The 27,825-nt window shown below is 41.8% G+C and overlaps 1 protein-coding gene across 1 annotated transcript; it reads right to left on the bottom strand.

The window, feature by feature from the left end:
* Window positions 1-870: 870 nt before the first annotated feature.
* NMT2 (N-myristoyltransferase 2) lies at window positions 871-27,583 on the bottom strand. Its single transcript, XM_052694988.1, has 12 exons — window positions 27,397-27,583; window positions 19,821-19,956; window positions 14,643-14,787; window positions 12,652-12,770; window positions 12,461-12,552; window positions 12,238-12,354; window positions 11,693-11,863; window positions 9,879-9,987; window positions 6,135-6,305; window positions 3,905-4,072; window positions 1,735-1,872; window positions 871-1,535 (listed from the first exon to the last, which is right to left on the bottom strand). The coding sequence occupies exons 1-12, from the start codon at window positions 27,504-27,506 to the stop codon at window positions 1,515-1,517; spliced, it is 1,497 nt and encodes a 498-aa protein (XP_052550948.1). The 5' UTR covers window positions 27,507-27,583; the 3' UTR covers window positions 871-1,514.
* Window positions 27,584-27,825: the final 242 nt, after the last annotated feature.

Below are 27,825 nucleotides of genomic sequence, written 5' to 3'. Positions count from 1 at the left end.
GAAGGGAGAGGGAAATCCCCACTGCTATTTGGAGGTGGCTAGGGCTAGCAGTTATGAAGAACAGACAAAATTATCTTCATCTAAATTGATGTTTTCAGGTACAGAATTCATCTTTCAGCAGAACTTGCTGTAAGAATTACAGGCATGTTTAAAAGGAAAGTTCAGACATTTGCATTTCATGAGATATTTGAGTCACATTCAAAATATGCTCACAGCACAGAGGCTTCACTACCACAGTTTGGCACTTTCAGCTAGAACAGCTTCTTACTGCAGAATTTCTTGGTGCTCACGTTACTGCAGCATCCATGAACGGAAAGGACTGCTATCAAATCTAACTACAATGCTATGCTGGAATGCATATAAAGTGCTTCAGAAGCCATTCTGGTTGCCGAGCATTGGAGAGGGAGTTACAACAGCTTACCCAACAACAAACATCAGCCCTCTTACATTTCAGGAAGCAGAGTACAAAGGCTTCCAAGGACTGAGAGCTTTTCTCTTCTGCTTACCAGCCACATAGAAAGCAAAACTTCTTGTTCCACAGTCAGGATAAAAACACTACCAGGAACAATTTATGAATACGTATTTACACGAGATACTTTTCATTAGAATTACAGACCTCATAGGAAATCAAAGTAGACAAAGGAATATGTGCAATTTTGCAGAAGCATTGAAAACATTCAAACTATAAATATCCTGATAGCACTACTAAAATTCTTAGTTTTACACACAGGCTGATGTTACTCTACTGAGGAAAAACTAAGGTTTTGTGCCACAACTGTAAATTAAGTACAGTAACGTATTATCATTCCGGCAACATAGGTAACACCTGCACTGAACAGTGCGATACTGTTAAATCAATCCACTGATCTATTGAAGATCAAAATACAAATCTGTATTTTTATTGATTTGGCAGCGTTGCTCATGGAGAAACAAATGCACTAGTTAAACCAGTACATTGTCATACTGCTCCAGTTACAAAAAACATCCAGGACTTTCATAGAGCTACAAACGTATCATACTTCATGATTTTTCCCCAAATGATGATATCCACGTGAAGTAAATATAGCAAAGATACTCGAGTTTGTATCCTTCATTCTGTTACACTGACAAACATACACCACCACTTAATAAATAGAAATGCAGCAGTTCATCCACATAATAGCAAATATTTTTGTACCCTAATCCACCACTGAAGTTCAGTTTATACAAAACAGTCTTTTCTACAGAGTGGAAAAAAAAATACCTTCTTCTCATCAAGGTGCAAGCTAAGCTTTGAAACTTAAATGAATGTGCTTTTATTCTTTTCATGGACAATAAAAGTTTCAAGGACCTTCTGATTTATCTGAAAATGCATAAATTTGGTCACATGTGGATTTCTTCATCGTTCAGGTTTAATGGACTATTTCAGTATCACTGACGTTGTGCTTTAACTCCTCTTGAACAGTATCATTCCAAGAGTTATGGAGATCAAATTAATTCAAATGATGACCTCAGAGTTCTAGAAACGTGTGTCCTCATTGTAATACAAGACCAACCTACAGGAAGAATAGAAACGTGGCATTTTAGTTTATGTACAGCAATAAATCTAGGTATTCTTAGTTTTCTGCACTGGAATTATGGATCTTAAGTGTCCCCGATTAAAACAGCTATTTTAAAACTCTTCTCATTTTGGCCAGTAGATTAAAATATTACTATACCTAGCAGAATTCAGAAGCTCTTTTTTAAATCCCTTACCTTTTCAGATTCCATGCCAGGACACCTCCAGTTGTATAAATAATACTGCAAATTTCCATCTCCAATCCCAAACTTGAGTTTTTCCAGGAACGTTTTGTTTTCCATTAAGTCTAGTGCATTGAACACATCAAATCCTTTCTGGCAATAGCAAAACATTTAAAAAGTTTTAATGCTTCAAGTGACACAGAAATGAGAGTTTTCATAGTTAACACAACAATATCCAAGAGGCTAATCAAATTAAGTTGGGAAAAAAAAGATATGGGAATAAATCTTTCTTTTTAATTAGACGCACACACAAATTTTCCCAGTGGAAAGTAATGCACAGCTTTGCTTGAAGATTATCTCTAAGAGGGTAGTTAGCAATAACCAAGACACTGGTGTGTTATCAACACTGCTTTGGCTGCAAATACAAGCACAGCTCCATATGGGCTGCCATGATGAAAGGAAACTCCATCCTAACCAGACCTGATACAAAGGTAGTGATGTGAGGTACATGTAAACAAAAAGCTGTGGTTAGGAGTGCACCTAACATTTCTCTTGTCCTGCCTCTCTTCTCCTCATCTGAAAGTCCCAGTGCCAGACCTGCAAATGTACTCAGGCACTTAATGACTGCAGACAGACCAAACAGGTACTTTGGAAATCCACAGGCAATTTAATCTCAGTATTTTCACTGCATGATGACCCATCTACAGAAAAGCATCATGCAACACATTCTAAGAAAAACATAGATGTGGGAAGGTAGCATAGCCTTGTGGTTAGACCATTCTGTGGTTTGTGACCCATTCAGTGGCCTGCTGTATGGCCAGCCACTCAACTCCCCATGCTACATTACATTTGGAGACCAACCTTTTTATCTTTCACTTGACTTTCAGAAATAGGTAGTATGTTTAGGCACTTCTGAAAACTATACTAACACCTGTATCTTCATATTTTTCAATACCTTTGAAAGCCTGTCTTTAAAATTCCTTTGGTATTACAGTGGAGCCTGAGCAATGGGGTTCTGTATTGCCTGTGAGTACCCAAGAGATCTCTTTGCCAAATAGTTACCTGACTCAATACTGTTTATAGCTCAAACAAGCCTCAGCAAGCAGTTCATGTCATACACATTAGCTCAGCTGCAGTGCTGCATGGCTGAGAGACAGAAGATGAAGACTATGGAGCTGCTTTCATGCTGCCTGAAGTCTGAACAGATACAGCTTTCACAGTCCACAGGCTTTATAAAGGATCGGTGCAGAAATTCCTATGCTTCATCTGGAGCACAGACAGGCAGTGGCTCTGAACAGGGTCAGACAGAACACAACATCTCCCTGCATTGAGCAGTCATCTGCTAGGTGTAACATCGCAGTACCTCAGCTGGCAGAGGCAAGCTTCCAGCAGGAGGAGTACAACACATGCTGTGCTCTGCACTGCGCTGGGAACTGCTGCTGCAATGGATACCATGGACTGGACGTGCAGTGCTGTTAACTGCCAGCCTACATAGGTCTCTGAGAATCCACTCAGAGTGCTGGGACCTGCACAGCTCTGTCCACAGACTACAGCACCATGGTGTTTGTGCCATACTGCTGTGGAACCCTGATGATTAAAGGTTTAATCAGACAGCACTAAACCCTTATGATTCCTATGTCTAGAAGCTCTTCTAGTCTCTTCCCTTTCATTTAACTAAATCATGCACCAGTTATTCCACGTACAAAACAGTGCTTAAGAATTACATGACATCATCTATGTAACTTTACAGGCAGCAGTTCTTAACAAGATAAAAGTTGGAGCACAGACTTTTTAATTTTGTAGAAATGAAAAAAACACTTCATTTAATGCATTTATTAGAACTTGTTAACTCTTCCAAGGGAAAAGATTTTAGTGATACTTTTCATTCTTCTGGTACTGAATGAATATGGCCACCGGTGTGCTCTTGGATCCTTACATAGTTAAAGCTATTGCAAATGCTCTGATCTTCATGCACTTGTCACTTGCTAACATTACTCAAAGTAAAAAGGAAAAGCAAACACAGTGTTTTATATTTCAACGTCTACTAGTCTCATCACATGCACTGTGAGCTGTGGATATTAAAAGAGAACAGAATGCAATGGAAAACATAAATTACTGACAGTTTTTACCTTGCCATTACTCCTGAGAATATTTTCATGAAAATAGCAGAAGGAAAAATACTTACCAACTTAGCTATTATGAGTGCATCATTCATTAAATCCAAGAGGGGGGTCTCTGTATGAATATTGTAAAAGGAATAGGCAGCTTTCAGGCTTTTATGAACAGGATGGTGCATCACTGTTGAAGGTAATGTGTAGAAACTCAGGAAGTCTGTTAAAACACCATTTGAGCCCTAAAAAATACAAACAAAACAAACAAACAAAAATACTCAATTAATAAATAACCACTCAGTTACTGAGTGTACAACGCAGCACAATTTTATACATCATACATTCCGTGAGAGACAGGATTGGCTGAAGAATGGAAGAAACGGAATCATTGACAAGGATGTACTGATACATCAAAGTGAGACTGCAGTCAGAAATGGTCACTTCAGAAAAGGACACAAATATTTAGATTCTTCTGCTCTCTTACACCAATAACATTTTGACAACCAACGGTCAAAGCATTTGTTTCCCAAGCTTGTCTTTCTATAAACAAAGATAACAAAACATACTTTCCTCCCAAAAATATACATATAGAAAAGTTCTCCCAACTGAACATATTTTTCTTATGATTTTTTTTAACCTGATGAGGTTCACATGGAGGAACCATTTTCTCAACTTTCTAAAAATAGAAAATAATTACTCTGCATGTATACAAAGCATATTCAGATCAGCTCTCAAGATTTTTAATCAACAAGTCCAATCCAATTGTTGCTAGACAACAGTGCTAAATTACACTGAAATTCTAATAAAACTAGTAGTCATTAAAAAAAGGTAACCAGACAATAATCCAAAATATCCTACAGAAACTTGCCTAATATTTAATGAACATAATGAAGTTTAACTATTTTCAAGAGTGCATGCAATAGGAAATAACACGTGGGTTATAACTGACATGCTCAGCACAAAGAACGCCACTCAGACTTTCACTGTTCCCACTCTGATCACGTTTCATGATTCCTCCATGAAGATAAGAGTCCACAAGCACCAGAACTGTGTGTCTCCTTTGCCTTCTTTTAGTTCTGGACTTGAATTCACCAACACAGATTAAAAAATTAACCCAGAAGATGAAAGGGTGGTGAAGAGAATGGAAGAGGAGCAATAAATCAAACCAGACCATGGAGAAGTCCACTGAGCACTAGATCCACTGCACAGTAAGAAGAAAAGTAACTCTGGACAAGCATGACTGATGAGCAGCACCTCTTATCTCCAGCTGCACTAAGTTTCTAAATTCAGCTGAGACTCCAGAATGAATTCACACTGCAGTGTGGAAATGCTGACAACCGCTACTTAAAGCTTCTGTTAAGATGTCCTAAATTTAATAATTTCATTGCTGATCATTTGAAATAACCTCATCACTTCAAACAAAGCACTTCACTCCCTGAAAACGATGCCTGCACCTGATACAGCATGGAGCCAAGGGGAAAAGTGCATCTTCCTCCACTAGCTTAATTGCAGCTACCTCCAACCACTCCTTGAGGATTTCCAATCCAGACACTACCCCACTCCTGTACTGCTTATTCACAGGTGTTGTCACAACAATTCAGGCTGAGGGGAGGAAGCAGCAGATAATCATTTAGGAACCGAAGAGAACTGAACTCCTAGCTGACAGCAATTCACCACAGCACCAACACACACACACACGCAAAATCATAAATATTCATACAGACATTCTTTAAAAAATATATATATTTTACTGAAGCAGACTATAAAAAAAAATGCATACAATTCCCACATAGCAGGTGTTGCTAAAAATTGGTTTTAATGAAGTAAAAATGTTGAACTGGCACATTGCAGAAACACATCCAACACTCGTGAGAACAAAACCAAATTCAAACCAAATCCTTTTATCAGTCATTGAATCATTTTTCTAGAAAAGCAGATTTGAAGACCATTACTTAGTATTGGACAATTACTGTCACTTCTCTAGAGAAGTAACAGGGATCAGGGAGGCACACAGAATGTGGGAAGGTTGTTTTTGAAGATGTGTAAGGTTCTTTGACATAAAACTTCCAAAACTCTCAAATGATATTTTAAGATTTCAAAACTCTTCTTTAAAAAATTGTAAGAGCAATGCAGTTTATGACATTCAAACAAGCATTTCCTAACCATAAGAATGCAATATGAAGAATAAAATGTGGAGTCATGAGATCAGATCTCAAATGCATTTCAAAAAACTCGATGCTGATAATAATTTTTCACAAGCAGCATTCACATGCACGTTCTTGAGGTAGTTAGGGATTGTTTTACCTCTACAACAAAAGTGTCAATAATATGTTCCCGAGGCAGGAACCAATGGGCCACCTCTTCTTCATCCATCACAGGAGCAAGATTAAACTGCTTCAAGTAAGTGTTGATTAATTCTTGTACTGCTTTAGTATCTTTTTGTTCCATTGGTCTCAAACCTGAAGTTTTTGTAGCCTTATGTAAGAAAGAAAAATAAATGTTAAGATGTTGAAAGGAAAACTGCATACACAGCAAGGTCTGGAAATAGGCTGCACAATCATTCCACTTGCTCTAATGCATTCATTATTAGCCTACTTTACCCTAGCCACCTAATTCATTTATGCTACTTTACAGACTGCTTTCAATCAGAATTCCCCCTCTTCTAATTACTGAGACAGTCTGGGGCACTTCAATCTTAATATTCCAGTACTGAAGCAACTTCATTTCTCCAGAGAAGGAGATGCTACTGCCAACAGCCCAGGCTTCACACATTTGAATTCCAATTTTTTCTTTTTTGCTGGTCCATCAGTATTTATCTTCTTCTAAACTACACGGAGCCCAGGGACAGAAATCAAACACGAAACAACTTACACATCAGAAGCTAACCTGAAGATAAGAACCTCTGTGATTCAAATTTAAAAATATTAGTCAAGCTATGAACCAAAGTCAAATGATAATGCTTAATTAGAAATCTTCTAACACAAAATTCCACCTGTTCTTAATGCTTGTAAGCTTGCTTTTGCCAACTCAAATTTCTATATATACCCAACCACAATTTACCAGGAAAGCTTCTCATAACTTCAAGCTTTCCGAAATTAAAAAGTTACAGTATTTTAACAAATACTGCAGTTTACTTGAATGTAAACACTGGAAGAGGAAAAACTGCTTTCTGGTACTATGTGATTAACTTTTAAATGAGCAAAGGTGGCTCCCCAGCAAAATGAGCAAAAGTTTTCTCCCCAGTTTTTATTAGCTTTCTTGACTATTTCCATTCAGGAAGAGAAAGCCTCGTTCTCCTTCAGAGCTTGTTTATCCTGCTTCATCTGTCACAGCCACATAGTTGGACATGTACCACATTAATCATAGCAAAGTCAACTGCAAGAGCAGCCAGGTAGTGACTTGATTACTGGAAGCCTGAAATTAGTGCAGCTGATTACATCCCACTTAAAAAGGAGTTATTCTGGGGGAGGTTTTTATTCACATGCTCTGGGATTCAGCAGCTAGATGAAAAATTAAGGCAAATTTTGCCACAGTCCCATATTGGGTTTAGTCTAACTGCTTTCCTGAGATGGTGTTGTGACAGCACATCACCTTCGCAAGAATTTTAAGTGCTCTGAATCCATAAGGAGAATTACCCTTTTATATGCTGTATTTTGTTCATAACCTCCTTATGAACAACAACATGAAAGATTAATCTCTGCCCCCCCCCAAGCCTTTGTCTTCTAAAGCTATACACTGGAGCATGAAGGGACAAAAAGCAGTTGGGCTGGAACATCTTTAGAAGCATTTAGAATGGCCAGCTTAAGTGATTATTTACAACTGCAGAAGTGGAGAAGAACTTTCAGAATAGGGCTAAATTGTATTTCTCTGCTCCAAACATTGAGCTGCCTTGGGCATATTCCCTCATGAGTATTCTAGCTCAGGAGCTCAGTCAGAAAGAGATATACAAACACACTCCTGTCCTTATTCAAAACACAGCCAAATTTTCTCCCGTTCAGAAAACTCCTTGCTTAATAGACTGAATACCACCTCCACCTACTTTTTTAATCTACCTGTAGGTTTATGCACAAACAGTCTTCAATTAGGGTGATGCTTCAATGATGAAATTACTGTATTTCCTCTATTATTTCAGAAAACCTTTCCAGTTCACACTTTTTGTGATTAGGATTGACTAATTCCTATTAAAGGGAGATAAGCTCCCAGTGGCAATGATATTTCAAGGACTCTAGGAAAAGAGGTTAGAATGCAAGAAACACTGGTGCTGAGGGACATTAAAGTGGTGGTTAGGAATTCAGAAAGCTTTTATTTTAGGACAGTTTGTCCAGAATGAACCAATTTGTCTGACATAACTGTTTATAATAACAGCCTTAGATTGAAAATACAGATTTGCAAAAGCATTTAGACCTTTCCACAGGAAAAGAAACTGCAGAACCCAAAGCACAAAAACTAAGCAATAAACATTAACAAAAATGTCAAAGCTAGGTTGGATAGGGCCCCGGCAACCTGACCTAGTGCCTGATTTACTGGTTGTCAAGTCTGCCCACAGCAGGGGGGCTGGAACTTTAAGGTTCCTTCCAACTCATTCTGTGATTCTATGAAAAAGATGCATCTTTATTTTCCATAGAAGAATCTCCCAAGTTCTATATAAAAGTAAACAAGCAACTGAGGTATAAGGAGTCCTAAGCCCTTGGATTATGGCTGACCTTTGTACGATCCTTATCTTATTCTTTAAGCTATTCTTACCCTGTATTGTTTCCATGAGAAACAGTACTGATGTTGCTACTGAAACCTATATTTGAAATTGTCTATGGGACTTTTTAGACTTTTAAAAACATCTTCAGATTTGATGAAAGCTATATTTAGTTCTCCAAGATTAAAACCTAATTAATACAGTTATTAATTCGTAAGCTCTGAAAACTGCTGCCCTGCACACAAGGGAGAACCCACACGTGCAGGCATAGGTAGCACGTGGGCAACACAGGAAATGAGTCCCACTGACAGCAGCAGGAGTTGAGATCAAGCCATGGCACGTGCTTCATACTGAGGAGTGCTTAGTGTATTACTCACAGGGGCCAGTAACAACAGAGCCTGCAGCATCAAGCTAAATATAAACAAACAATTCTCCAAAGGCAGATAAATCATTACAAAGTACATTGTAAGTACAAAAAAGTACTTTTTTTTTTCTTTAAGCCTAAAAGGAGGGTTTGTTTACATCAAAAAGGTTTACTTGATATGGCGCTGGTCCAAAGGATAGTCTGCAAATCCCTCCAAATAGAAAGGTAGCTTCTACAAGCAAAGAAATTGCTTTCAATCATATATACTTAGGCTGGTTTCTGTAGGTTATTACAGCAATGAGATTTTTTAATAGTTCATCTCAGACTATTTACAGTGACTTCTCCTGTCAAGGAAATACATGTGAAGGCTTTTTGCCAGACTAGCTATTAGCAGAAATATGGAAAAAATATTTTTAACTAACCTAGCTATGCCAGAACACTTTTTTTTTGGCCACATCATGCAAATAACACAATATTCAAGGCAGCCTTTGCTGAGCCTGCTCATTGCACAGGAACAACTTTCTCTGACAATCAAGAAACAGCTGTGACTTGGAGTAGAACCAACCAATCCCAGCTGTACTCAACTAACTTTCTAGAGGACTTTTCTAAGAATTTTAAAATGTTAGCTGTTAATTTTCTACTGCAGTAATTTTTATCAGATTAATTATACCTAGAATAATCTTATGCACCTTCAACTCAATCCCATGTGTTTATGAAGTCAAGGTTTCTGTGTGTATTTACTTGTGTTTTTTTTAATTTTTTTGTTTTGTTTTTTTAAACTTTTGAGTCCACATTTGTATTTTCTCCACACATAAACCTACACTTCTAGGAATAGTCTCTTCTGTTTAGTATAGACCCTTATTTCTGCTTGGTAGAAAAGATTCTGTTTTTCCATGTTCTGCAGGCACAAAAGCCTGAGCTGTCAGAGACAGATGGAAGGTTATTTTGGGCCTCCCAATAACTGTGGGGATTCTCTAGAAGACATACTGCTTACATCAGGAAGTCTGTAGAGCTTCATCGTTCTTTGTAGAGTCATGTTTCTACTCAAGTGTGAGAATTTCACCTCCACCAATTTTCTGGGATTCAGTGATCGATGCCAATATCTGGAGATAAAATGCATGAGATTAGATAGTGTTTCAAGTGTCAGCTTTACCTGCATCCATTTCTCTAATTTCTTGCTCTTCTCTTCCTCTACAAATTTATTTCCTAGCCAGCCTTTACTGACCTGATGTCTGTAGGAGGTTTGAACAACAAACAAAAAAATCAACAAAAAAGGAAAGCTACACTTAAGCAACAGCTGTTAAACAAGCCTGCAATCACCACATTTTGGATCTAATCTCCTTTGGAATGAGTAACCCCAGGGTTAGACATTCTAATACCTGCCATATCCCCACCAATCTTCTCATGCTTACAAGGTAACATTTATATTATTGATTAGTTTTCAAAGCTTAAAAACAGAGGTCCTCTTTACTCAGTCACTGAGCAGTTTGGTGAAGGCACTCTTCCCTGCAGACCATAGTGCAACAGAACGTCCCTGGTTACTCTAACACAGAATGGCTTTTTTTCCATCCTTACCTACAGAAGGTTACAGAATCTCTGGTGTTGATATGTACGAACAAAATTTAAACCAAAAGGCTCATACATGAGTATTCTGTCCTCAGAAGGATACCACTGAAACAGAACATTTCCCAGCAGAAATAAAATCTCCTCCAAGCAAATGAAATCATACTTTACAACATACAACTATTTTCATGTGGTAGTTTTCCCATTTTTATCAAATTCCTTTCTCCACGAAAGATGAAAGCATTGATAAAAGCAGATCACACAATTCCCAGAAATGTTCTGCCATCTTTGGCAAGCAACCAGATCAACAGGGAAGCATCTCAGCAGGGAAACAGGCCACTTGATAAACACAGGTATACAATGCTGCCATTGCTAGCATGGCTTTCACCAGAAGGTCAACAGAAACATTATTAATCTATTCAAGGTACAATAAACACACTCAGTATTAGATTTCACTCTGAAAAGATATTTTATCCAAGGCTCCAAAGGGGGAAAAAAAAAAAGGAAAAAGAAACCAAGCAGAAAACCACATACACATACTTGTGCTTTTAAGTCAGAATCAAATCTGCAGCATTCAATTTCTTTGATTTTTTAATATACATTGAATATACCCAGATTGGGTTTACGTGGCAAGGTTTTGGTAGTGAGGGGGCTGCAGGTGTGGTCTAGGAGCAGAGCCCAGCATCTGTCCCATGTCAGACCCACAGTTGCCACATCTGAGACATGAGTGACATTGGTTGTGCCTCTGGGAGAGCAGATTTAAGGAAGAGAAAAACTGCAGAACAGCAACTGGGAGAGAGGAGTGGGAAAATGAGAGAGAACAGCCCTGCAGCCAACAAGGTCAGAGAAGTGACCGCAGTCCCCATTCAATGTTCCCTTGCATTTCTCAGGAGGAAGAAGTAGAGGAGGATGGATGAATGGATGGGGGAGAGTCTGTAGTTGGCCTGCAGTTTTAACTGCTATAGTTTGCTATCAGTAGGCAATAATTATATTAATCTCCTTATGCTGAGTCTGTTTTGTCTATGAGAGTAATTGATGAGGGATCTCCCTGTTTTTATTTCAACCCATGTGTTTTTTTCCATCATATTTTCTCTCCCTGTCTTTTTGGGAAGGGAGAGTGAGAAAGCAGCATAGCAATGCAGAGCTACCTACCATTGCAAAATTACCACAGTAGGCAATTACACAGCATGCACTTAGAATGACTACTACAGGAACCAATCTTATTGGGAACATCACCTAGGTTACCTGCAAGTGGCCACAGGTTTGGGGAGCACCACTCCAGCAGTGTAAACAGCCTGAAAAATCCCCTCCAGGTTTACTCTTCTGGTTATTTCCCGAATCAGTACAGGTGCCACCCGCTTAGATCTCAGTTTCTTGTGAACACACAGAAAATTGATTTCTACCATCTTCTTCACACTAAAAGGACGTTATAGAGAGAAAATAAATTAAAAAAAAAAACATACTACTGACAAAAACAAACAGCATGCTGCATATTCTCAATTACTTAATATTAGTTTTCCATATCGTAATAGAAGAACTTGATGTACAGATAAATCAGCCTGTGTCAAATTATGACTGCAACAAATATTAATCTGATAACGTGACACGAGTGGAAAACTGTATGTTATGCAAAGCAGCATCCAAGCTGTTTGCAGAACTCCATTCCCTAAAAAAATTTTAATGAGCCTCTTTGTAAGCCCTCCACAGTAGTGGATGCCAGCTTTAAGATTTGTATCCTGCCACTTAAAAATTTCATTTTTTACAAATATGAAAGTAACGGTGTGTTTTACCTGTCGTAAATACGAATATTTGCAGGGATGGCACTTATGAATCCTACCAGCTTTTTGTTTGAAGACACTCTAACCCCACAGTGCCACTGCGGTAACCAGCCCGGAGGACGCAGAGCCCTAGAAGCGATGACAGAAATAATTACAAATTACTGCCTGAGAAGATGTAATAAAAACACCTTCCTTTGCACTCCAGCCAGAACAGAATGTAGCACTTGCCACTCACCACAAAAGAAATTCAGGGGAATAATCAAACCTAAACATATTGTCATCATCTTCTACATAATTCTCATTTAACAGCGTGTATAACTCCTTCAGCTGAAAACAAAAAAAAAGAAAAACAAAAGGCTTATCCACACACATCAAGCAGAATATATTTCAGTGATTTTAGGTACATATAATAAATGTGTTACTTACAACTTCAGCATTGCTAAGATCCAATGTGTCCCACATAAAACCTTGTGGCAAAGAATATGGCTCTAGGCGGACATTGTCCTTATCTGGCTCAATTGCACCATGAGAAGTTATGACTTCGTCTTTTGAAGGAGGAAAAAGCAAGGGAGGAGAAGAAGAAGAAAAAAGAACAGTTACTCTGCTAGCTTCCCCATTAACTCTCAAGAACTTCTCAGTTCTTATAACCCGCATTCAGATTAACTACTAACTTCATCACAGTTTCTACAGCCAGCCACAGAACTACTCCATCCAGTATTTCATAATAGGGGACACCAGTTTAACAGCACACGCATGGTGCTTGGCCAGCTATGAAATCCATGGTTAAATCATGAGAAACGTACTGACGGCTAAGGAGCGACGGATCCTGTTTACAACTGCCTTGAACAGGTCTGAGCTCAGCAGTACTTCTAAGGACCAGCAGTACTGCAAAGCCAGGGCTTGTAAAGAATGCTGGGAGAACAGGATTAAAAAATCTTAAAATCCTACATGAAAGGGTATTTCTCCTACCTTAAAGTACAACTCTAGTTCATCAGAATATAGCAATAGGCTTAAAAAGAAATTGCTCCTCTCATATGGAGTGTCACCTACCAAACATGGTACGTACTTTTCCCAAGTAATGCCCAATCCTGACAAGTACTTATGGCTCGCTGTCTCATGTGGAAAGTCAGAACTACCAGCATCTTCACATAAATTTTGGAAGTATCAGCTGTCTCACTATAAAGCAGACAAACTAATATTATACAATAACGGATCTCTTGCTAACAGTCTTAATTATAAGGCAGATGGATTCTGAAGTTAATTTAATGCCAAGATTCCTACAGCTACTTCTTGAATCAACAGATTCTTTTTCCATCTGAATGTAACCTGTGTATCAAACAATGAAGACTTCCCATCACATTCATTCAGCAGATTAAGCTAAAAAAGATAATAAAATTCAACAACAGAATCAAGAAGCAATTCAAAAAGACCGCTGAACAGAACCTCTGCCAGCCTAATTCAGCAAAGTGTATTTCTACTCAACAGCCCTAACAAACCATCGTTAGAGTGGAGAGCACTCTGCTCTGGACTTCTCCATGCAAGGAAGTCGGGGAAAACACAGTCTGAGCTACAGACCTGGATTAATGTGAAACATTGCCCTTTGGTCAGATGGAGAAGAGTGTTCCTGTGCTTTACACTCAACTGATTTTTGCCTATTCTATACCAGCCACCAATGCCATGGAGACAAACTTTCAGAACAGAATGACAGCTCCTGTTTCTTTGGGGCAAAAGAGATAGAACAGCTTGACTTGAAAAAAGTGAAAGGAGAAGAGGAAATAAGTCAAGAAAAACAAAACAAAAAGCAACAACAAAAACCAAGAGTAAGCAGCTGTCTTCTCCAAAAGGAACTCAGAAAATATGTTTCCAAGGTAGTGCACATTGTGGAAGAAACAGATGAACAAAGAACAGTGGAAGAGTTCAGGCACAAGGGAGGCATCACTAACCACTTCAAGCTGCATGGAAACACTGTACCTGCACCAGGAGAGTCACCATCACTATGACTGCAAATTGATCTATGCCATCCTTCCCTTCCTTCCTTTCCCCCCCCCCCCAAAAAAAAACAAACAGGGAAAATAAATAGAACAAAAGTTCGTTCCCATCACCACTTGATAGATTTTTTAATTTGCCCTGAAGTGTTTGTTCTCTTTGTGTTCTGTTGTTTAAGAGTTCAGACCTAAAACATATAAAGGAACATTACTGCAGTAGCATTTTTGTAGAGAACACCAGAATGAGAATCATCAACACTGTGTTTTGTTGCATATTATTTTGAAGGGCAATGTCTCACCTAGAGAATATCAATAATTCCACATAAACAACACAAAAGATTCAGGAACTCACATGCAGTCTAACTTAACACCCACTTTAAAAACTGGTATACACTCTTTCAAGATCACACGTCCAAGCCCAATTCAACTTACTAAGTTTTGGTACAGGCTGTGTATCCCAAAACTGGTATTTACGTTTGGTAGCCTCATCAATGTTCTTTGCTGGACCTTGGCATGCAGAGAGCAACTCCATTGCTCTCTGGATATCTTGAAGCTTCTGCATTGGAATGGCTGGATTCTGCACATGGAGACAGACAGAATAGGGGAAGATTACTTTGGACATGCTGTTCGTTTAGAACACTGTACAAATGCGGGCATTTGCTTTACTCTTTTGTATTCTTTCATAAGCTCTTCTTACCACGGTCACTTTCGGTATTATCTTCAGCAGCAGGAGGAGGGAAGGAGAGGTGCGAAGGAGACAAGCAGCTTCACAAAACACTTAGCAACTTTGAGTAGTTTTTGCATTTGACTGTGAAAATTCAGTGCTGGTACCACATATAGCTGCAGCATTAGGCCACGATACCAGTACCACAATAAAATCTTATTTCTCTCCCAATAGTAAAATAGAATAAACAGCAAAAAGCAGATCAGCTTTCATATCTAAAAATCTAAAGACACTACACAGTAATATTTGAAGTTATTCCTCATATATATATGATTAAACATCACTTAAGATCAGTATGGCTCAATATTTCAGTTGCGCTGTTGTTGTAAATACCCACTTTACAACCATAGTTATGTTGGACCTGCCTTCTATTAGGTACCGAATTTTGTAGTAGGCAGCTTACTGCATTGCATAACATATAGAAGTTCACCATTTTACCACTACTACCAACACTCATAACATAAAACAACTTTATGTTACAGAAGCAGATGTAAAATAAATTAATCTTCCACTTAAAAGTGGAAAAATCTTATTGAGAGTTATCTGAAAAACAAAAGCCTAAGGCTCGGCATTTCTGATCTGAGCTCCTAAACTCTGACTTCTGAGCATTCTGAGTAAGCGTAACTACAATGAGAGTTTTACCTGAACATGAAATTGCAGAGGAATAATGTTAACAGACTTCTAACTGTAAAGGAACTTATCCCTCCCTCCTTCCCTCCCTCTCTTCCTTCTCTCTCTTTTTAGAACCATCGCCCAAGCGACAAGTTGAGCATACCAGCAGCATGCTTATGCTCAGGTTTTCCCAGACTTTGCAGTGGAATAAATATACCTGATGGAACAGTCTCAAATGGATTGAAAAACGTTACATATTTCTGGATAAAGATTTGAAGCCTGATGTTTTCTTGCTGAACATCAATGCTATTTCAGTATTTCATTTTCTGACTAGGATTTGTGTTGAAAAACCACCATAATCTACGTGTAATAATGAAGTTCAAGCTTGATTTGGATAGGAAACTGCCTTCAGTGCCCTCAGTCACCGAAGAAGTAGCTCTGCAACGGCCTGTAGCTCATGCAGGCCATCATTTTCTACTTATAATAAAAACATGTGCTCTCTAAATGTTATGCAATTTCTTTCATTAATTTAAATGTGGTTAACTTTGGCCTGTGAGCACGCTTTAACACCCATCATCTGAATAATTGTCAACTAGCATATTTACACACTTCCATGTAGTTCAACAAACTAAATCAATGCCACTGAAGCATAAAAATCCAACTGCATTCTCCAATCCAAGTTATAGTGATGTAGAGTGCTTTTGTTAAGTAAAAATCGATTTGACAATTTCCTGCTGTCCTGATACAAACACTTTAACTCTGCTAGATAAATTCTAAACTCTTATCAGCAGATTAAGTAATCATACATCAATGCTGATTTATTCAGTATGTTTTAGATATTTTAAGTCTAATCTTTTAGTAGATTAAGGAGAAAATGATCTAAAAAAGTTACTAAATTCTAAAAGGATCATAGAACGGCTTGGGTTGGAAAGGACCCAAAGGATCAAGTTTCAACCCCCCAGATCTGGCACTAGACCAGGCTGCTCAGGGCTCCATCCAACCTGGCTTTGAACACCTCCAGGGATGGGGCATCCATAGCCTTTCTGGGCAGTCTGTTCCAGCACCTCACCGCTCTCTCTGTGAAGAACTTCTCCCTGACACCCAATTTAAACCTTCCCTTCTTGAGCATAAAACCATTCTTCTTTGTCCTATCACTGTCTACCCTTGTAAAAGGTGATTCCTCTCCTTTTTTATAATCCCTTTTGAAATGCTGGAAGGCTGCAATGAGGTCTCCTCTCAGCTTTCTCTTCTCCAGGCTGAACAAGCCCAGCTCCCCCAGCCTGTCTTCCTAGGGAAGGTGCTCCAGCCCTCTGAGCATCTCTGTGGCCCTCCTCTGGACCCCCTCCAGTATTGGTATTGGTACTTCCAGTTTTGGTATTATTGTAAGATCATTCTCTATTAAGCTTGAAAGATTACAGCAAATGCAGCAAAACCCACATATTGGCAGAGGCCAGCACTGACCGGCTAGGATGCAGCTTTGCAGAGCCTGGGAGGCCCTGGTGGGCAGAACTGAATGTGAACCAACAGTCTGTTCTCACAGCAAAAAAGCCAACTGCATACTGGGTTGTACCAACAAGAGTCTTCTCCTTTATCTCCCACCCTTGAGACCATAACAGTTTAGGGTTTCCCATTACAGGGAAACCACTGATGTAGCACAGCGAATTCAATAGAGAGCCACCAAGACCAAGAGGGGTCTGAAGCACATGACATGCAACCCTCAAGAAGGCGGCTGAACAAAGGCTAAGAGAGTGGGAAATCTTATTGCTGCCTAATTGGAGGATGTAAGGAAGACAGAGTCAAGCCTTTGCAGATGGACACAATTGAAAAAGATCAAGTTCCATTTTAGATATAAGGATTTATTAATAATAATATTAACCACAGGGATGATCAAACAGTGGAAGTGGCTGCTCCCAAAGGCTGTAGAATCTCCATCCTTGGAGTCCATACAAACCCATCTGTGCCTGAACAACCTCACCTAATTGGATTTGCACTAAGTAGGAGGGCTGAAGATCTCCAGAGGTCCCTTTCAAACTAAATTATTTTATGACTGAATGCTGTGCAGGTCACTGGTGACTACAAATCACTGACAGTACCAGAGATCCGGCCAGTTCACATGAGCCAGTGTGGGAATTCTACATCCCTGGGGCTAATACTGAGAACAGACTCTGCAAAGTCTCTTAAGCACGCAACTAACATACATTTATTGCTGTGATGACACTCATGCCAGTGCTCAAGAGGTCCAGCATCACAAATGAGAGAGGGAGAAGCAGAGGAGACTCACTCTTCTGCTCTTCTCATCTGCTGATTGGTACACCAGTTTACAGACTCAGCTCATCTCAAAATTCTTTTTCAAAATAACTGTCAATGAGTTCAGAAGCCCTGCTGAATATTACCTGAGGATCTTGTGTATATTCTCCTAGAGACCAAGTATAAGACATCACTTTCCTCTGAAATATTTTGCAGAGCTTCTTTCAACAAACAGCAAGCAAATGCTAAGCATGCTTTTTTCATCCTTCACATAGTACAAGGAACATAAAATCTAAGTATCACTAGAATACTTAAAAATGTATTTCTTCACCCTGACCAACCAGCAGTCTAAGATGCTTTTGAAAAAAAATCTGAAACACCGAAGCTGTCCAAGACAGAGAAACCTGACTACTAATGAGGTTGTTACACCTGAAACAATGAACAGAAAGGGGAACAAACCAACACTGGTGCATCTGCAAGAACAGAAAAGAGGCAACTCTGTAAGGGCAGTAATACGGCTTAGTTACGGTACAGCATGAGACATCCCTTGTGTGCCTACAAAACAAAGCTTTAATAATTCTAACAAACTTGCTAAACTTGTTGTGTTAGTGAAATATCACTACATGCATTACTATAACAAGGATAAGTTCCCACGTTTGCAAACTACAATGCGTGTTACAGAAACTGTGTGCAAAACTGCAAGGTGCTGAGGACCAGTGCCCTGCAGATGCAATGAAGCAGATTCCTTTTAATGCAACAATAAATCTGGTCAGCAGGGGATCTAGGAACTCTCACAATACCACAACAATGAATTATATATTAAAACTGACCCCGCTCCCACTAGGAAAGAGTGTAAGATTACTTGGCTGTTGCTTGCAGTCTTCTTGCATGAGCAATTCATGCCACATACTTCATACAAAAACAACATCAAAACATGCAGTGAGACAAGAGACTATATAACATCACTCCACAAATACATACGCATCCCATGTGGGAAATGTATCCACTCAAAGCAATGAGTATGACACAGAGGAGATCCAGAGGGACAACACAAAATCCATCTGTTAGATAACAAACCAGAGCACAACTTCTTCCCAAAAATTAGTTGGTAAAATATCAACATAGGTGACAAATCTTACTGGTACAGTTAGCGTAACTTCTTTCACATTAATCTGATAAAGCAAACCTAACTGCATCAACACGCTCAGTAGACCATGAACTTTCATATCACCATGTTATAAACCTCAGTTCTCAGGCTCAGATTTCACTGGAGATATGATAAAAAGCCACCAATGCACATTACTAACTTACTTTAACTGAACTTGGTAGTCAAAAGTATGCAGAAAAACCCACAGAGGCTGCATATCCCCTCAAGTAACTTTGCAAACTTACTTACAGTGCAGACCTTTCAGATGGCAAAAAGTTTTTTCAGTCTGTATCTCCATGTTAGAGATTACTGCATTTTGTGCAAGATGGTATGTTGCTACTTTGCCCAAATAAGGCTGGTTAACAAAGCACGTTCACCTCAATTTGATTTTGCTGAAGACTGGACTGGCCTGGCTGAGCATAGGATTTTAGCTATCTGTGTGTATGTGTCAGTGTAAAATGCTATAGAACAGCACAGGAAGCATACAGTCAGCATGAGCTTACTTGTCCATTCCTCCTTCTGATGCTTGCAAGAGATAGCAGTATGCTGTCCATGTAACTGCAGCTGCACTAAACCTTGTTAGGTGGCAACTAAAGGCAACTCTTCAAATGCAAAATGTTCTTAAATCATTACCAGTGCAGATTAAGGCTCTCTGCTACAAAGCCTGAATTCTGACTGCTGTGAAACAACACTGTGGTTACAACTCTGGCTAACTTCATGCAGTCGGCCAACATCAAGACTTACCTCCCTTCTGAAGAGAGTTGCCTTAATTCAGGTGCATTAAGGCAGTAACACCAACTCTCTTTTACAAAAATCAACACACAGATTAAAAAATTGAAACAGAAAGCACACACAAACTGAAACAGGACAAGGCTCTCACTTTTGAAGGCTGCTGAATTTTAATCTCTTGAGAGTCAGATGCAGAATCTGATTTGGTGCCTCCAGAATTTGGCTTCTCCTTTTTTCTCTTCTGTTTCTTCTTCTTCTTCTTTGCTCCCAAATCCCCTCCAGGACTTCTGCCAGAAATTCAGAGAATGTGCAATGAGAAAAATCAATACCACCAAACTTAAAATTCATAAAGATTAAATAAGGAAAAATCAGCAGTGTTATGAGAAAAATCTAACAGCAGTTTGAATTTACAGCCAAGGCAGGGGAAAGGAAGTGGGGGGAACCGAGAATGTATTCACCAAAAACTTCCTGCAAGCGCCTCCTCATTTGTTTGACACTCAGAACCCAGCACAAGCAGGCATTTTGACACAGCAGTGCGAAACTGCGATACACTGCAAGTGCCTCAGCTCAAACATGAAACGACCCTTCCCACGTGCAGGCAGGAGACTCACCAGCCTAATGAACTGTTTTCTCAGAAAGCAGCAACTCATACAGAAAAATTGGGCTAAAGACTTCAAGCAAGAAAGGTGCATTAAAGTGTTGTCTACAGCAGAGCAAGAGTTCTCCGACACTTCTACAAGTGGTTGCTGGAGGGACGGATAAAAGTCCCAAGACCCTGTAACCACAAATTCCGTCTGCCGTGTTTCAAGGACAGTTAACTCTGGGTTGGGATGGAATTTCCTGGGGAGACGAAGACATTTAGAAACACGAATTCAGCTGAGCTTGGAGGAATACAGGAAAGTGCAGGAACCAAGGAAGGCGTCCCCCTCCAAAACTGGCTAACTGGTGATGGCCCAATATTTGTCCTCCATGATGTTCAGCCATCGGAGACAGCTGAATTGGTTTTGACTGGATTCTTGTCGTTCTGTTTTCAGGAAATTTTATTTCTAATTGAAGCAGTGATGAAAATCTTAGTGAAATCTCATTAAAAATCACCACAAAACAACCCAAATATTTGTGCATTAAAACGATCAGTACAACAAAGCGTACAATGTGCTTGCAGATTCTGATATATTTCAACTATTGATAACACAATTCCTGTCTTCTTAAAGGAGATTTTAATTTAGCAACTAATCGAGATATAGAATCAAGATCAGATTAGAATTTGCAAAGTGTGGGAGGTGTTGGCAACTCTCAGACGGAAAGCAAAGGAGGGAATGAGTCAGTTAGCATGAAGCCTCTTCAGGAGGTTTATCTCCCAGCAAAGCCATGAACATACCAAGGTGTCCAATACAGACGTTAGGGTTTGGGGGGGAGTTGGGCATTTTTCAGTGGAAAAGAAAAAAGTCAAGGAAACAATTTTGGGGGAAAAAAAAGAAAAAAAAAAAGTTGCTACACTGGCAAACCAACTCAGAAGAACATTAACAAATTTATTCAGGCCTATATGTTTGCAAGGGCCGTGGTTTTTGCTCTAAGACCATACTGCCCTGCCTCAACAGCAAAAAACCTTGCCAGAACTCATGTCAGCGTCAAAGTACCAAATTTTCAATTTGGAAGCCAAAAGCCTGCTATTAATCAAGCATTCAACTAAACAGGGACTCACTCTATGGCATCATTGCTTTTCTCTAAGAAAAATCAACCCTGACAAGAGCTTACCATTCCCAGTTACACCAGACTAAGTCTCACTCCCAGCGAGTTGAGAACTGGAAATTCAAGATTTGGGATCAACCCCCAGGAGTTGCACAGAGGACAGCAGAATAACAGATCAGCACAGAAGGGAGAACTTGGAGTATTCACCAGAGCTCTGCCGAAACAAAAGACTGAGCTGTGAAGCTGGGCAGGCAGAGCGCTTTCTGAACACACTGACAGTACTGCTGGATCACTTATGTGATTCTATTAGCAGTTCCTAAACTCTCACTTTCAAATAAACGCTTTTAAATCTTATTGAAGGCCTGTATACCAAGCTAACATTTGTGCAGAATCTAAACAAAGAACAGACCTAGATCATCAAATCATAGAATGGGTTGGGTTAGAAGGGACTTCTAGGAGCACCAAGTTCCCACCCCCTGCCACAGACAGGGCTGCCAGCCACTAAGTACGTACCAGATCAGACTGCCCATGGCCTCATCCAACCCAGCCTTAAACACCTCCAGGGATGGGGCATCCACAGCCTCTGTGGGCAATGTTTGCCGGCACCACTCCACACAATAAAAACAACTTCCTCCTGATACCGAATCTAAATCCCCCCTCCATTCCCCCTTGCCCTATCACTATCTACCCATGTAAAAAGCTGATTTCCCTCATGTTTATAAATTCCCTTTAGATGTCTGACAAGAGGTTATAAATATGAGAACGCAGAAAAACAAACAAACAAGCAAACAACAACACACAGACAAGAATCCAGGACTTCCTCATCTCTGGCAATGTTGAAACAAATGTCAGAGAAAGTGAGATTTTCACCTTTGCTAAGACGCGTTTAACAAGGTACTGCTTCATTTTCTTGAACTTAAACTTTTCCTAAACTTACACCTTTTCCTGTAGCATGACAAACACCAGAAAGATGCCATCCTGTGTCCCAAGCTGACCCCACTTCACACCAAGGCACTGCCCCAACCTCTGCTCCCCAGCAGCTCATCCTGCATCAGGAGCTGCCCACTCACAGCACAGGGCTCCTGCTCACTCCAGGGTCAATGTGCTATTTAGTTTGGTGAAAGAACTAGTGAGTACTAGGAAAAAAAAAAAAAAGAAAAAAAAAAAAAAGGGGTTGGCAGCTGTGTAGAAAAAAAGCAGCTTTGCCAAGCTTAATTACCATTACCCAGTTCAACTGCACTTTTACCAGGATAATCGCAGTTTGTTCTTCAACCAGCTAAAGGTTTTTTCCATATAGAAATGTATACATTTTTTTTTTAGCTGTGAAAGAGAGAAGACAGAACCAAGCTGCTATGGAGGCTGGACAGTATTTAAAACTACTCATTTCTTAACTCTGCTTGAGGCTGGGGAGAGTGAACAGGAAGAAGCGTTTGAAACCTTCTTGAATAATCTCCCTCTCCTCTTTCTCCTACAATCTCTGCACCTTCACAAATCCCTGTCCTCAGCTTCTGGCTACAGAACTTTCATGCTGCCTCTCACAACATAAACATTTGCACCTACATTTGACAGGTTACTGGAGCCGTTCAGGGCAATTATTTTTATACAGTCTGCTGCTTAGGGTTGGTCTCATCGCTGTCACAGCCAACAGAAGGTTAAAGCTGAATGCAAAGCAAAATCCCCATGTCCTTCACCTCCCTGGGCACGCATGCAGCTGAGGTCTGGCAGCAGGCAGTGCACAGAAACTTGGGTCAAACCAACACGCTCAACGAGCCAGAGACACCAAGTGAACTGTGGCAAAAGCAAAGCACCATACTGGTGGTCCTACTCAGCCTTAGCCTTAGAAAGAGCTGAAAAGTCTTAAAGCTGGGAGAAAGAAGGTCTGAGAAGGGAGGAACCTTGTTGCTCAATATTCAGTAATTACACTGGACATAATAGCATAAAGGAGATGCAAAGGTAACAAGATTATTAGTGAAGACTCCTACTAAAAGCTATTAAAACATTCTTATGTGCTAAGATCTGAGTTCTCGTCTGCTCGGACATACCTGTATGGTGTGAAACATGTCTCACTCTTAATAGCTGGAAAAAATGACTCCCACAGCTTAACGGAAGCTGACCTTCACATCTGAAACAGCGCTGTTAACCAGCACAGGCAGGAGGATGAGGACCTGCAGCTAATTGTGATGCTGCCCCAAGCAGCTCAGCCCCAGTGGGAATGCTGCTCTGTCAGCCCAGGGCCTGGCAGAGCTGTGCCCAGCCCACAAGCACTCTGCTGACAGGAGGATGGGCCACCTGGTCTGTGGTACTTAACTGCACCCACCATGCTGGTCTGACAGAAAGGAAAGCAGAGAGAGAGGCCAAGTAATGTGTGATCCAACTGCAGCCTAGGCATAAGAGGAGTCAAGACCCCCTTCTGCCCCAAAAGCACTAAAGGTTTGGCCTTGCTGCAGGAGCAGGCGACAGGAAAGTTACTCAGGCCCACATTTTCATCATTTCATTACATGTATAAGCCCGTGATCCCACCCACATACCTTTCCACTTATGTACGCACATCTGGTGTTTCATATAGATGTGAAGGAAGAATTGTGCCTCTCTCAGCGTGTGAGTTTTTAACTGAGCCCCTGTGGGGAGAGGCAGGGAGCACAGTGTGGAGCTCTGAGCGGAACAGGCAGCGCTCAGATGGAACGAGCACAGCCTCAGCGGCCAGGTGCTCACACCGCTCTGTCCCCTTGGTTTCATATGCCATCATCCCACTGAATATTCTTCAGTGTTGTTTTGTCTTTTTGGACACTGAATCCTGCTTTGGCAGAAACAGCTCGCTCTAATATCAACATCTGCTTTGAGTTACACGGAGTGGCAATTTTAAACTAACAGTTTCTCAATCTAAAACTCAACGTCTATTTCAGCTGGTTATTTTTAAGCTGTCAAGGCCCAGCACTGTATAGCTGGGTTTTTTCCTCTCTTTCACCATATTTTTTGTCTCCCTGCAAGTAAGCGAGGTCACAAAACTGTGTTTCTGAAGGTGCTATGTAGATCTTTCTGATCATAAAAATCAGATCTTATGTTTTCAGGCAAGATTCCAACACATTTCAAAGTAACGTTATTGATACTGGGACTGTCCTTGGTTCATACAGAAAATGGAGGTGTAGAAGCAAAGAGCTTTCCCCCTCCTATATTAGGCCACCATTTCAACAGTGTAAGACCAAAGAGGATTACTACACATCCTTCAAATTCCAGTTAGCAATCCCATTCCTGACAGCCCTTCTGGACTAACACTTCATTTGCACACAGTTCAGTGTTTGGAAATGCAAGTTTCTTCAGCATGAAAACCCAGCAGCAGTGCCTTAGGACAGAACCCACAGACACTCCCCACAGCTCTGTGGGCTCCCCCTGGCTCCTGCTGCTCTGTAATGCTATGAACCAAGATTTCAGTCTCACGTGTTTAAACAAAGTACTGCCTCCAGACCTTAAAAATACACTAAACCGTATCTATATCTAACAGTAGAGCTGTTTAGAAAGTTGCCCTTTAATGATAACTGAAGGAGTATACTACTAAAACATCCAAAGTAAATCATTTGTTGAAAGGGGGTGGGGTCTAAAGGTCATATTTTTCCTCATCTGTTTACAAGATTTTCTCTTCTGTCATGGAGCAGAAGGAGGTGCTTAGAATGAAGAGAGACCTCACCAACCAGGCTCAGCAGAGGAGTCAGGTGCAGTAGAAGGTATTTCTCTACATACACACCAATAAAGCTGCCTTGTAAACAACACTTTATTACAAAGCAGAACAAGTACAGCATAACGCATCAAGCAGGAGCAAACTGCAGACAGAACAGCAATGAGTCACACAACATACATAATCCTGCAGCTAAAAAACAGGACCAGAAACAAAGATATCTGCACAGTTGAGAGTCAAAACGGGTATCTTCTGCTGCAAAGTCACGTATTTTTAATATATACACACATATATATATGCACAATATCTGTTTGTGGGCAGTACTATAAGGATAGATTAAGAGACAGTTTGAAAGTAATTTCATTTACAAAGTGATCTTACTGGAGACTGGCACGCAACACATACTGACCTTATTAAAAAAAAGGTACAGGTAAAGACAGCACGAGATTAAATATTGATCAGCATCAATGGAAACCATTCACCACGTAGCAAGTCAGTAGGCAGAGCCACAGTTTTAAGTTGTACGATTGCTCATAGGTTGCATACCTAAACAAAGCCAAACCTATGAACTACAAGTAAACTTCAAAACTACTTCCAAAATGAAAACACAGCAAAGGGGAAAAAACAGAGAACAATACGGGCTCCTATTGCCATGGGTTAACTTCCCTGCTGCAGGGCAGATCTTAAGACGTAGTTGTAACTGTAACGTAACATATATCTTTGCATGTGATGGAACTTGTTTGAATTCTTCAGCTTGCAGAAAGTTGTGGCAAAGAAGGTTCTCAAATACTTAAAACATAATACAGTCACTCTGAAGTCAATATTAGACTTCATGCAATGAAAACAGCATAGAAAACTGATACTAAGAGGCTTTTCTCTACAGCAACGGTCTCCTTCTGAGTTCATTACATTTCATATTGAAGTGGGAAGCGAAATCTTCCAAATAAAGACGAATTAAGGAGCTTCTTTGAAATACTCCTTAAAACACCTCTGCAACACTCAACAAAAACAAGTTTTTGAGAGAACACTGCACAGTCCACAGCTGCATGAGGTGTCCCAGTGAGCTCAGTGGAGGCCAGGCTGGGGTACAGCAGCACTCTGCATCCACGCTGTGAATGCGCAGACCCAGCAGCACACAGGGAAGTTTTCCCCTTGCTGCCTTTTAAAGCAGCCAGCCCTCCTCCCCTCCAGGGTTCCCAGGCTCCTCTCACTGCATGTAAGACGCAGAGCTGCTTGTTGCCAAGCAAACCTCGGGCAGGAGATGACAAACAGCTTACATCTCCAAGCATCAATCACCCCCACGGATGCTCTCAACCAAATGAATCAGAAATTCATGAGGAAGGTATTCATGTAGCGGTATATAAATTAACCTATTTCTATTTTGGGCTACTCCTGGTTGTGACAAAGAAGCATTTTCTTTGCCGTCAGTTTTCCACCTCCCAAAACAGCAAGAAGGCATGTCTAAACGAAGACAGTTTTTAAACGCATCTCCTCCCAGAAGCTGCAGCTTGAGCCAGGCCCGTGGCAGCGGGTGCCCAGATGGAAGCACGCCGCAGACCGAGGGGTGCCCGCGCTGCAGGGCTCGCGTCCCTGGGCTGCTGCAGGCGATCCGAGGGGAGAAAAGCCACCACAGGCGGCACAGCATCGCTCCGCTGGCTGAAGCACCCTCTCTGCTCCACACAACATGTGGATTTAGAGCTGCTATTTCGATCCGGACAATAGAGGACGCCGAGTAGGAGGAGGGAGCGCATGACAGGGACGCGGTGCCGCCCCGCAGCACGGGGAGAGCCGTGCCCGCTCCGCGCCGGGACACGCGGGGCAGCCGGGAGCGGCACGGCCGGGGAAGCTTCTACGGCTCAGACCCCGAGACGGAGCCACTCCGTGCCGGAAAGCCGCTGTGCACAGACACAACAGAGCAGGGTTCCCCTTCCCTAGGCGAGGAACGCTCGCGGACCGGCTTCTAACTCCGCCGTCCGGCCGGGGCAGCCGCCCAACCCTCCCCGGCCGAGGCCCCTCCGCTCCCCAGGCCCGCCGCCCCCACGCTTCCTCCTTCGGCGAAGACCTCCCCGCGGGAGCGGAGCAAGGCGGCGCGGCCCGGGCAGGCGGCGTCCTCCCACCCGCCCGCTACGGCAGAGGGCGGCCCGGGAGGAAGGCGAGTGGTGCCCGCGGCCGGCATGGGCTCGGGCGGAGCGCGGGCCGCGCCACGGAGGCCGCCCGCCGGCTGACAGCCGCCCGTTCCCGCGAGCCCCGCGCCGGAGCCCAGCTCTCCCCGCACCGCGAACGGCCGCCGCGGCCCCGCCGAGCCCGCCCTACCGCCACCTGAGAGAGGGAAGAAGAAAGGCAGCGCCGTGCCCGCAGCGCGCCCTACCCCTTGGCGTGCTCGGCCTCCTCCTCATTGTCGCCATCTATGCCGCAGGTGTCCTGGTCATCCAGCTCCAGGCTCTGCTGGCTGGCCGCAGACTCGCTGTCCTCCGCCATCACGGGGGAAGGAGGGAGGGGAGGAGGCGGGGGAGCCTATGAAAGGAGCCGGGGCGCACGGGCAGATGCAGTCCGGAGGAGCTCCCTCTAGCTGCTGTCCTCCCCTGTGCTGGCGGAGGAGGCGGAGGCCACGGGGCCTGGGGCCGCTCCCCGCCGCCGTCCGAGGCTGGGCGGTGGTGTCCCGCTCCCCCCGGCGCCTCGCACCCGCCGGGCGCCGCCTCCCCTCCGTCGCCGTTCGGTGCCCCGCGGGCGGCATCGATCCCGCGCCCACCGCCTTCCCGGAGCGGGGAGGTCCCTTAGGCCGCCCCGCAGCCGTGCT

Source organism: Tympanuchus pallidicinctus, unplaced genomic scaffold (genome assembly GCF_026119805.1).
Source record: "Tympanuchus pallidicinctus isolate F22 unplaced genomic scaffold, pur_lepc_1.0 scaffold3, whole genome shotgun sequence".
Classification (NCBI taxonomy): Eukaryota; Metazoa; Chordata; class Aves; order Galliformes; family Phasianidae; genus Tympanuchus; species Tympanuchus pallidicinctus.
Note: the sequence above shows the minus strand (reverse complement) of the source record. Positions and strands in the feature narration are given on the sequence as shown.